At 31.2% G+C, this 12550-nt stretch overlaps 1 protein-coding gene across 5 annotated transcripts in view; it reads right to left on the bottom strand.

Annotated features, from left to right (window-relative positions):
* The window catches only part of Csmd3 (CUB and Sushi multiple domains 3), a 1083924-nt gene that overhangs the window by 256406 nt on the left and 814968 nt on the right, over positions 1–12550 (bottom strand). For all 5 annotated transcript variants that reach the window (XM_005316223.4, XM_078016771.1, XM_040293722.2 and 2 more), the window contains one exon: positions 1738–1929. In XM_005316223.4, coding sequence (XP_005316280.1) covers positions 1738–1929 — 192 coding nt within the window. The remainder of the gene's footprint in view (positions 1–1737; positions 1930–12550) is intronic.

Raw genomic sequence — 12550 nt, 5'->3', positions numbered from 1 at the left:
CTAAAGTTTTAATTTAATTAGAACATTTTAGGTTAACTCAGTCATAAATAATTACATGAAAACAAAGGTATGACCCATATTTTCAGTCTTTTTTTTCTTTGGAGAAATTTCTTAAAATTTTTTTTCTGCCTTTATGAGTATAATTAGAGCAAATGCAAATTAATTGATGTTTAATTATTTAGAATCTTGCACTCATGAATAAAGAACAACTTAGGTATAAGCAGGAAATAACTTGTAAAGGGAGATATAGTGAAGAACGAACTGACTGTAGCTATGGCCTTATTCTGTGCTTAAGAAAAAAAAATCTAGTAAGATTACTTCTTTGTCATCTGCCTCATTTTCTACAGAAGAGATCTAGATCTGTCTGACTGGTTTGGGCCTTTGTTTATTTGGTTGTGTTCCTTTTGGACAAATAGTGGGTTTTTTTTCTAATTATTATTGGTGTTTTTAGTGAAACATTAGTATTCATTTTGAAATATTTACAAAAGCATGGAATGTAAGCAAATCATGTTTTTTAAATCCACCTTACAAAATAAAGAAAATGTGATGTTAAAAATAGATTTTTTTTTTTAGATTTTTATCTCAGTGAAAAATAGATTGATAACAGGAAAGTTTACTGTTTTGTTTTATTGCTAAATTCCCAGTGTTCACTGTAGTAGTGGGGCACATTTAATGATTAATGATAAAAGCTTTTGCAACTTTTGCATGAGAAGTTACAATATAAAAAAAAACTGAATATTTGAGTGAATGCATGAGTTGTTCACTTCTAAGTGAGGTTCTGAACATTCTTTGCCATGTGACTTTCAAAATAAATCACTATGAAATTATATTGAAAATATTTGTAAGTGAACAAAATTAAGTTTATCTCAAAAACATGCTAAATTTGTGTGCAGTGAATTCCATTAGAAATACAATGATGAACAAGATATGGAATTTTCACTCAGGCTGATTACCGTGAAATGAAAGACAGACTATGTAAATAAATAAAATTTTGAGTAGAGAAAATGTACTTCAATAAGAATGTATAGTAAATTCATGTTGATATCAATACTAAAAGAGCTGAACAAAATAGTTTAAGATTAAACTAATTAATTATATAGAAGACTGTTTGATTGGTTTCATTTCACTCTTTCTCAGATCTAGTGTTGAAATAATTTGTATTTTTTCTAGAGCCTGACTGTGGACTCAAGGACAGAGCATGTAGACAAAATTTAGATGTTGGAAGTATTAGTCATGTTACTACAACTCCTTAGACCATCAAAATAAAAATTGAAAAATTTTTGAAATACATAAATTAAATGAAAAGCTAAAGTTTTGGAAATCTCATATAGGTTCAGATAAAACTTTCTTTTTTTAGAAGAAATAACTATTTTATAAGCAAGATCGGTATGGCCTATATGAAACATACAATCTGAAACCATTCCGAATTTTGAAAGCAATGGATAACTACATTAATGTACTAAATAAAGGACGATCAGGATTTTTCAAGAGCTTTGATTTATAACTTTCTGAGGGCCTTAGGATTATTGAGGATCTAATGAAATTATGGAATCTTAGCTCATGAAAAACAATTATGATCCTTTAAATTTTGTACATTTTGAGAAGGTTCATAGTCCTTTGAAATCTTAAGACTACCATATAGAATCTTTCATAATATATCTTTCTTAATATTATCAATACCAGCTTTTAACCATTGTTTTACATTTATAGAAAATTTTAATTATTCTTTAATCATACCTATACAGACTGGTGGGCTGGGCTGCCAGAAGTATCGATTTTCTACCTGAATGCAGGTTATTCTTTCCTGTCCTTGAAGTTCATATCCAGGGTCACATTGAAAAACCACAGTGTCCCCAGGTTCTCTTCCATCTCCATTTCTAGTCCCATTCATGGGAATGCCTGGGTCACGACATGCAGTGGCAACTGAACCTATAAAGGGACCGAAACAAAACTTGAGTTTGGATACTAACAAAATCAGTTTTGAAGCTTCAAACTCCAAAGTTTAAAGTTTAGAAACTTTCACATAACTGTGTGCTTTTAGAATAACTTAAAACATGTTTAGATAAAATTTTAAATGTCTGCCCAATTAATCAATTTAATTAATAAATAAATTAATTAATTTGTACTGGTAACTGAATCCTGGGGCACTATATCACTGAGCCACATCCTCAGCCCTTTTTATTTTTAATTTTGAGACAAGGTCTTGTTAATTCATCAGACTGGCTTTGAAGTTGCATCTTCCTGCCTCGGCCTCTTTATAGGTGTACACAACTGAAGCTGGCTACAATAAATTATTAACATACAAATTATTAACAAATTATTTATTTGCTTCAAGTTTTATAGCATTTTAGTGATTAAACATTAGAGCTTCTCAAAATCATTATATGTTCTGAGAAAGACACAGTGAAGGAGTTGAAAACTACATGCTGTGAGAAAATATTTGTCTGGGAGATACCTCATGAAAGACTTGTAATAGAGTATATTAAAAAAAAAACTCTCAAAACCAATTTAAAAAAGAAAGAGGAGCCCAGCACAGTGGTGCGTGCCTGTAATTCCTGAGGCTCTGGAGGCTGAGGCAGGAGGATAGCAAGTTCAAAGCCAGTCTCAGCAAAAGTGAGGCACTAAGCACTCAGTGAGACCCTGTCTCTAAATAAAATACAAAATAGGGCTGGGGATGTGACTCAGTGGTCAAGTGCCCTTAATTTCAGTCCCCAGTAGCCACCGCCCCCCCTTCTGTAAATAAATAAAAAGGAAGAAGGAAATCAATAACAGGACCAATTATAAAGTGGACAAAAGACATTCCAAAGAAATCATATCAAACAGCACATGCAAAGCTGTTCAACATCATTGACAATCAAAACCACAATAAGATATTACATTTATATCAGATTTGCTGAATTATTTTTTAAATAAATAGGTTTATATGACAACACTAGATTCTGCCAAGATTATGGAGAAAACTTCATCCTGATAAATTGTTGTTGGGAATGTAAACTGGTACAGCCACTCTGTAAAGGACTGTGGCAGTTTCTTGCAAAACTAAGTTTGTGTTTGTTATAAAACCCAGAAACTGCACCCCTGGGGATTTATCCCAGAGAAAATGATTAAACTGTGGTGAATTCATATTCAGCAATATAAATGAATGATCCCCATCCATACTTTGAATGGATGTCAGGGAAATTGTGCTGTGTAAAAATAAAATATCAAAAGTTATATATTGCTTGATTCCTTTAACATTCTTGAAGTGACAAAATTATAGAAGGGCAAAATGGATTGGTGGTTGCTCACCACTGAGCACATAGGAAGATCAAGGAAAGAAACTAGCTATAATCAAGTAGTATGAGGGGACCTGGTGATGGAACTACTCTGAATCTTGGCAGTAAGGGTAGTCACAGAAATATACCGAGGACTAAATAAACACATACCTGGCACATGTGTGTGCATGCAAAATTGAATTGCATCAATATAAGCTTTCTGGTTGTAATGTTGTACTATATCTATGCAAGATGTTATTATTGTGGGGGAAAACCTGGTAAAAGGTCTACAGTCTTTATTTTTTGTAGAAGAGTGCAAAAAATTACAATTCCATAAAAATAAAAATCATTAGAAGAGAGTACTATGAGACCATTTAAAAAAACATTATTTTTCTATGCACATATATAACACATTATCCAATACAATTAATACCAGTTATTCAGATTAACAGAACAAAAATATTTTAAAATACCAGAATGCAGAATGCATGTAGTTTCAAGACAAGGAAGCCATTAAAATTTACATTTAAGCTACTATTAAGCTACATTTACAAATGAAAGATCCAGTGCTTGTGCAAATTAGTCTTAATAGTTTATTAAACCATTTTTAATAGTCATTAAAATAATGTCTTGAATTGCTGGATTAATGACACATAAGCAATATTCACTCATTTATTTATTTACTAACTCAATATATGTCAGACATTGTAGTAGGTACTGAGAATACAAAGAAATGAGTGGAAACAATAGAATTGAAGAGTCTTCAGTTTTTATGGATTGATCAATATAGCAATAATCTGAAAATCAATGCATCAAGCTTGTTGCCACTCATCTATCTAATACACATATATAACAAAGAAACCGGAGAATGTCTGTAGTTTCATAGTGTTCTGACTTGAGTTGTATGGTAATCAAGAGGACCTTAACAACATAAAGCTGAACAATGAGACTACCTGCCAATTTTAGTGGAGACTATATATACATTTTTAACATCCTCAATGAAGTTAATAGAGTTAATACCTTAAAAAAACTGAAAAAATATATTGGCAAGATATTAAACCTAACTCTGCCTCAAAGCAGTAACAAAAAACTGAATGTCGATGTTTATGTAGATATACATACATATATTTGTGTCTACATTTTTCTAAGGAATTTACCTTGAACAGTCACCTTTTAAGGGGAAAAATGTTACATTTTAAAGAATTAATTTTAGTATTACTTTTTTTGAATGGTTGCAAAATGTAGCTTCATTTACCATTTTGCTAATCATTTAATGAAGCAAAATCTAGTTAGTTTCCTAACTCCTAATCTAGCAGGATGATCTTTTAATAATTAAAAGACCTATAGGGTTTGCTTCTTTTATTAAAATTGTAGAATTCCTGAGCAATGATTCAGGACTTAGAAAGTATAATTTCTTTAATTCTCATAACAAACCTATGAGTCAAATGTCATCATATTCTTATTTTAGAGTAACCTGTTAAGTAACCTACCTTAACTTTTACAAAAACTAAGAACAAGGATTTAAAGCTTAGTATGTCTGATTTCAGAACTGAACCAAAACCACTGAATTTTACAGAAGATTATCTTCTTTTACCTGTAAGTATCTCAGAAATTCAAATTCTTCCCCTTTAGATAATAATATAAAATAATAAGCCCTATTAAGACACTTTGGAAGGTAGAAATTACATCCATAAGTAGAAAAACTACAGGTGACATAAATGCAAATCGACCTTTAAAAATATTCATTCTATCCTCCATTTTAGTTATTTTTGAGAAAGTTGGTCTCAGTGATTAGGATAGCAATTGGGCCCTTACTAGAGAATAGAAAGGGAAGTATAGGGACTTGGTTTTAAAATTCTGGGGAATTTTGTTTGTTCATACCTATTAGTAGTGTTCCTTAGAAGAGAACTAAGTAAAACATCAGGCATTACAGGATCTGAGCAGATAAGGATTTTTTATGAAGTGTTTGTTGTCATCAACTCAACCATTATGATTTGTTGATTTGCTCTGAAATTTTTTCCACCCAAACTAAAACTGACCTTTGATTGCACTTACAATACGTAACTAAAGAATGTTGTTCTACATGCAAGATTTACATTAAGAATATTTTCATTGGAAAGAAGTATGTAAATGATATGGAGATTGTTATTTAAATAGAAGTAACATAAAAGATTACTAGAAAACTTCAATTTTAAGGGTGTATGTACCATGTCCTTTTGTGCTGAACTGTTATGTACTCCAAAATTGCTAAGTTTATGATGAACATTTTCCAAAACTAAAAATATATGTATAGTGATATTAGGAAAACATCAGGATGAAAGAAATTGGTATCATCATGTCTTAACTATGAGGGGAAAATGAATTTTTGCTTTACTGTTAGATTTTCTAGGCTTAATGACTTAAAGCAAGAACAAATAGTTAAAGTAAGAAGGCTTTCATATAACATCTAATACATAATATGTGAGAATATACATTTACCTTTAGTCCTATTTGACTTGAAAGAAAAGACATGGCAAACCTCTGATGTTCCTTTTTTTTTTTTTTCCAATCTCAATTAGTAAGCAAATTAAGAGTAAGATTTCAAAGTGCAACAGAAAATGATGGTGTTTAATGAAAAACCAAATAAGATTTTTACTTCCTGGAATTACTTGAGTTCTAAAAACAATCACTAAAATACATAAAAAATTACTTGGTGTGAAAATTATCTTATTTTCTTATTCAAAGTTTGGACTTCATACTAATTATATTCTGTGTTTGTGGGAAGAAAAAAAATACTAATTTCAACACCAATCATTCTTATTTTCTGTATTAAATAGAAACTATAGCCAGTGAAGACACAAATAACCATTTAAGGAGCTATATTGCATATAATTCTCAAAATATATAATCCTTATTTGAATTTTCTTTTTGTTGTTATTTATAATTCTAGATTTTGATCTTTTATCTTTATCCTATCTGATTCTGGTATAATATATAGGATCTCTCTCTCTCTCTCTCTCTCTCTCTCTCTATATATATATATATATATATATATATATATATATATATATGTAATTGTTTTATCAATTACTGTAAACATAACAATAAAAAGTATATAACAGGAAATATGCATTTTACATATACTGGCCACCAGTATATTAACATCAATAATTTCTACTTTATTCTAAATTTCTTTAGTTCAAATTGCATCAGAATAAATTAATGGAATGTTAGTATCTTTGTTCTATTAGATTTAATTGTTCTGTTCATGCTTCCTTTTTCCTGACATAAATGTGTTGAGTAAGCACAAATTCCAACAAAGATAAAAGGACTTAATAATCTTGTTTTCTAATCTAAAATCATGTCATAAAAGAAACATCCTGAAAAGTGAAATGGCTTATATGCTCTAACAACCAAATGTAATTTGAACTTGACTCTATATTCTATGAAATTGAAAATAAAAACTGGACACATTTCTTGCTTTCTTCACCTCACAAGGACAAGGATTTTAGTCTAGAATGGAAATTTCCAAGTAGCTATTCTCTTCTACAGCTGTGATTTCCACTTCATATGCCAGCTGATTAGTAATAAAGATGACACTCATGGGGCAATGGCATATAAATAGAAGTGTACCTAGATAGTTTATATTGTTAATAAGTAGTATGTATCAGCCACCTTTTGCATTTGCATACTTTGAGCTGTATCTCATTTACTTCACAAGTTATCTTACTAGATAACTTACTAGTTGCAGGTGCAGTATCTAGTTACTATGGTGATGTCCTTTGTGAGAAGGCTTTGTGCTACAGTCTTATCAGCCTATATAAATAATGCTTTGCAATTTGGCCTCTCTACCATCTTTCTTTCCTGCCTCTGCATCTTGACTCTGTGTCTCCTTTTTATTTTCCTTATAGCCATGAAATTCATCTGGAAAAATAAGAGACCCAGAATAGCTAAAGCAATCCTTAGCAAGAAGAGTGAAGCAGGCAGCATCACTATACGAGATCTAAACTGTACTACAGAGCAATAGTAACAAAAACAGCGTGGTAATGGCACCAAAGTAGACTTGTAGACCAATGGTACAGAAAAGAGAACATAGAGACTAACCCACATAATTACAGTTAACTTATATTAGACAAAGGCAGCAAAAACATACATTGGAGAAAAGATAGTTTCTTCAACAAATGGTGCTGGTAAAACTGGAAATCCATTTTCAACAAAATGAAACTAAACCTCTATCTCTCAACATGCACAAAACTCAAAGTGGATAAAGTACCTAGGAATTAAATTAGAGACCCTGCTTCTAACAGAAGAAAAAGTAAGCCCAAATCTCTGACATGTCGAATTAGGCCCAGACTTCCTTAATAAGACTCCTATAGTGCAGGAAATAAAATCAAGAATCAATAAATGGGATAGATTCAAACTCAAAAGCTTCTTCTCAGCAAAAGAAATAATCAATGAGGTGAATAGAGAGCCTACAGAATGGGAGCAAATTACTACATGCTCATCAGATAGAGCACTAATCTCTAGGATATATAAAGAACTCAAAAATCTAAACACCAAAAAAAAAAAAAAAAAGAACCCAATCAATAAATGGGCCAAGGAACTGAACAGACACTTCTCAGAAGATGATATACAATCAATCAAAAAATATATGAAAAAATGTTCAACATTTCTAGCAATTAGAGAAATGCAAATCAAAACCACTCTAAGATTTCATCTCACTCCAGTCAAAATAGAAGCTATTAAGAATACAAACAACAATAAGTGTTGGCTAAGAAGTGAGGATTGCAGCCAATATGGAAAGCAGTATGAAGAACCCTTGGAAAACTGAGAATGGAACCACCCTTTGACCCAGCTATCCCACTCCTTTGTCTATACCCAAAGGACTTAAAAACAGCATACTATAGGGACACAGCCACATCAATGTTTATAGCAGCAAAATTCACAATAGCTTAAGCGTGGAACCAACCTAGATGCCCTTCAATAGATGAATGGATAAAAAATAAAATGTGGCATATATACACAATGGAATATTACTCAGCAATAAAAGAGAATAAAATTATGGCATTTGCACTCAAATGATAAGTTAGAGAATATAAGGCTAAGTGAAGTTAACCAATCCTAAAAAACTAAATGCTGAAATGTTTTCTCCAATATAAGGATGCTGATTCATAATGGAGTGGGGAAGCATGGGAAAATTAGATAAATTCTAGATAGGGCAAAAGAGTGGGAGGGAAAACGAGGCAGGTATGAGGGTAGAAAGATGGTGGAATGAGATGGACATCATTACCCTAAGTTCATGTATAAAGACATGAATGGTGTGACTCTACTTTGTATACAGCCAGAGATATGAAAAATTGTGTTCTATATGTGTAATATGAATTGTAATGCATTCTGCGTTCATATATAATAAATTAGAAAAAAAATTTAAAAATAATAGGGTCTTTGTAATAAAATGCACTTAAGGTATTCACTAAGGTATTAAACTCAATGATAAGATTACTTAAATGGAAATTTCTAAAGCATTTACACTTAAAAAATCAGAAAAACATCTATATACTTACTTATCATTCTCATTAGAGTAGTCCTAAGCCCTACACATTTATCACACTTTAAGTACAAAGTACTAATTTCTCATTTAAAACAGTAACGTCTCAACCTCACAGTCGCATCTATAAGGTTCAATTGGTATGCACTATGTCCAATCAAATAAAGCCTGTTCTTAAGAAAAATAGGGAAATGGATGGCACTAGAGCAAATTATGCTTAGTGAAGCTAGCCAATCCCTAAAAAACAAATACCAAATGTCTTCTTTGATATAATGAGAACAACTATGAACAGAGCAGGGAGGAAGAGCAGGAAGAAAAGATTAACATTAAACAGAGACATGAGATGGGAGGGAAAGGGAGAGAAAAGGGAAATTGCATGGAAATGAAGGGAGACCCTCATTGTTATACAAAATTACATATAAGAGGTTGTGAGGGGAAAGGGAAAATAAACAAGGAGAGAAATGAATTACAGTAGATGGGGTAGAGAGAGAAGATGTGAGGGAAGGGGAGGGGGGATAGTAGGGGATAGGAAAGGTAGCAGAATACAACAATTACTAATAGGGCATTATGTAAAATTGTGGATGTGTAACCAACGTGATTCTGCAATCTGCATTTGGGGTAAAATTGGGAGTTCATAACCCACTTCAATCTAATGTATGAAATATGATATGTCAAGAGCTTTGTAATGTTGTGAACAACCAATAAAAAAAATAAAAAATTAAAAAAACCAGTCTTTTATCTATTTTACTAATTGCTCTTTTTTAAATACAAGTTGCCAAGTGCAAGGCAACTTTTATGCCTTCTTTCAGAAACCTTTCAGCAACATTTATCACAGCTGACTATTTCTTTCTTCTTCACCTGCTTTCTTTTCTGGACCTCCAATTCACCAGTCTATTCTGATTGTTTTAGTCAGCTTTTTCTCTATTATGACTAACAGGACCCAACCAGAGGAACTATAGAGAAGGAAAACTTTATTTGGGGGCTCACATTTTATAGATCTTAGTCCATAGAAGGTCAATTCCATTCCTTGGGGCTAGAGGTGAGGCTGAATATCATGGTGGAAGAATGTGGCAGATAGAAGCAACTCACATGGTGATCAATGAGCAGAGACTCCACTTCCCAGTTACAGAATATATACCCTATAGCCATGCCACCAATGAACCACTTCCTCCATCCACACCCCACCTGCCACCAGTTACCATTTAGTTAATCCATCAGGGATTAATTCACTGATTAGATTAAGGCTATAACTTAATCATTCTTCCTCCAAACTTTCTTGTGTTGTCTCATATGTGAGCTTTTAGGGGACACCATATCTAAACCATAACACTAAGTTTCTTTCTGGCTGCTATTTGTTCATATATTTTGCTGTGGCTACATTGTTAACCTGATGACTAAGAGCTAGAACAACTCAAGATTTTGTCCTGAGTACTCTTCCAATTTTCCACAATTTCACCCTGTGAAAAGAATCATTTTCACAATTTCTGGCAACTTCATTCAATCCCATGATTTGGGGTATGATTTTTATATCCTGTTTTAATTTTTTTCTCTGAGTTCTAGACCATTCTGTTCAACTATTTAACTTTTTCATATATATATATATATATGTGTATATATATATATATATATATATATATATAATAGACTTTCCAACTTATCATGTCTAAAATACTTATAAAATTATAAAATGTTTTAATTTTCATGTTTGAAAAATAAAATTTGAAATTTCACCTTGGTAAATGTTTCCTGTGTCATTGACGTGATTAAAAATATCCTCCTAAATTGCTCTAACTAGATAAAATCATTTTTGTTAGAAATAAGTTCACAGTCATAGTTAAAATCATGGACAAGAAACAGGGTAAACATTGGCAAAATATAAGATTTTTTTAAACTCTATATCAGTGATTTTACCTTTTCTGGTAGTGTTTATTTCTAACAAAATGAGTTTTGTTTTTATCTCTGGTTATTATAATAATTTAGAAATAAGTTTGTAAGGACAGATTTTCACTTTCAAAAGTAAATATGTTTTTTATTTCACTAAAAGCAAATCGTATCTGTTGCAGTTTTTAATTTATATTTCTCATTACCAACATGAAGAAAAGACATGTAAAAGTTATACAGTTTAATAACTACTTATAATACACAAATATTTTTTAAAGATATGTTATTTCATGCTAATTATATATAAGTGCATCTTCTTTTGCATTAATTTAAAAAAGCATCCTATATTTGAGAAAGTTTTCATATTATTGAGAAATTGTTTCTACAATACCCCATCTTTATCAATGAGGTAAATCCACTGGTTGATTTAGTTGCATTTGTTGTGAAATACATATGACCTTATTAAATCAAGCTTTGTTGTATCATAAGAAGTAAATTGTCCTTCTAAGTAAAAATTTAAATAGAACCTTTACAATGATTAAAATAATTGGTCAGATCAATATTTGAGGATTGAATGAATGAAAAACTGTAATTAGTCATTTCAGTGGATGCTGAAGGTTTATTTATAATATGGCATGTTTTGAAACTGGGAGACATCCAATTATAAAACAACAAAACTTATATTAATTTTTATTTGCTTTAATCTATTCTAACTACTTAGGATGTATTCAGAAGATAATGTACAGCACTATTGTAGTAAATAACTGAGTTTTCATTGTTATACCTTTTCTGTTTTATAAATGTAATTCCAACTTCTTATTTTATGTTAGTTTTCATATAATAATAATTGAGAATGCAAATTAAATGGAAATATGCATTTCACTTAACACGGATTCCATAATCCTAAATATATATATTTCAACTAAAATATGAATGATTACTTAAACTACTCAGTTGGAGATAAAGTCTAAATTATTTAGGGTGGTGGCCTTGAGCTAGTTAACACTGAAATTTTCTTATATCCATGTTTGGTATAACAAAGAGTAAATAAGATAACAGCACTAATAAATTCTCATGTGTCCTTTCTGTTTAGAAAGTTGACTGTTCGAGGATAAGTTTATTTATGCTAAGTCCTTTTAAAAAAACAAACACTTTTTATTTCATGCACTTGAATAAATAATGGTGGTTGAAGCAGGAGACTTAGATTCTGGTTTCTATTGTATTTAAGAAGGGGTTATTGATTATCTTGTATACTTCTTTGAATTTTAGCTGCCTCATCTCTAAAGCTGGCATAGTAATATTTTACATGATTGATTTAGGATCAGATAGGATCTTAAGTTCCTTTCCAACAATTATATGAAAAATTCTATGAAATACCAATTCTAAAATAAGTTTTTAAAGACTATTAGATTTTAATATTTGCTGTACAGTTTGTCTAAGAAGCAGTCTTACATACTTTTGCAATTCATCAGGAGTCTTCAGCAAGGTCATATTTGGTATTCATAAGACCTTACAGTCCTCTTTTCCAGTCTTCTTGCCACATATTTTTGTATTGACTACAAAAATGACACTCTATTCTCCACACTATCTATAAGGAAATCAAGTTGGGTAATGGTCTATTTAACCTGAAAGAAAAATTGCATCCTAAGTCAAATCAATCAGAAAACATCTGAAATGCAAATGGTAACCTACAGGTGGACTTCACACAGGAGAATTTTGCCCTTGATTGAACCCTTGCTTTGTACATGATCCATCAATTTTATAAAGAATGTTCAACATCATTATTAGGCCTACACTTTTCCAGCTACTCAGATGTGAGGCTATCGTTAGAATTTCATTATACTACTAAGATACATGTATTGATATGGCAAGTCAGTTTAAGTAGATG

The sequence above is a fragment of the Ictidomys tridecemlineatus genome, chromosome 7 (assembly GCF_052094955.1).
Source record: "Ictidomys tridecemlineatus isolate mIctTri1 chromosome 7, mIctTri1.hap1, whole genome shotgun sequence".
NCBI lineage: Eukaryota > Metazoa > Chordata > Mammalia > Rodentia > Sciuridae > Ictidomys > Ictidomys tridecemlineatus.
Note: the sequence above shows the minus strand (reverse complement) of the source record. Positions and strands in the feature narration are given on the sequence as shown.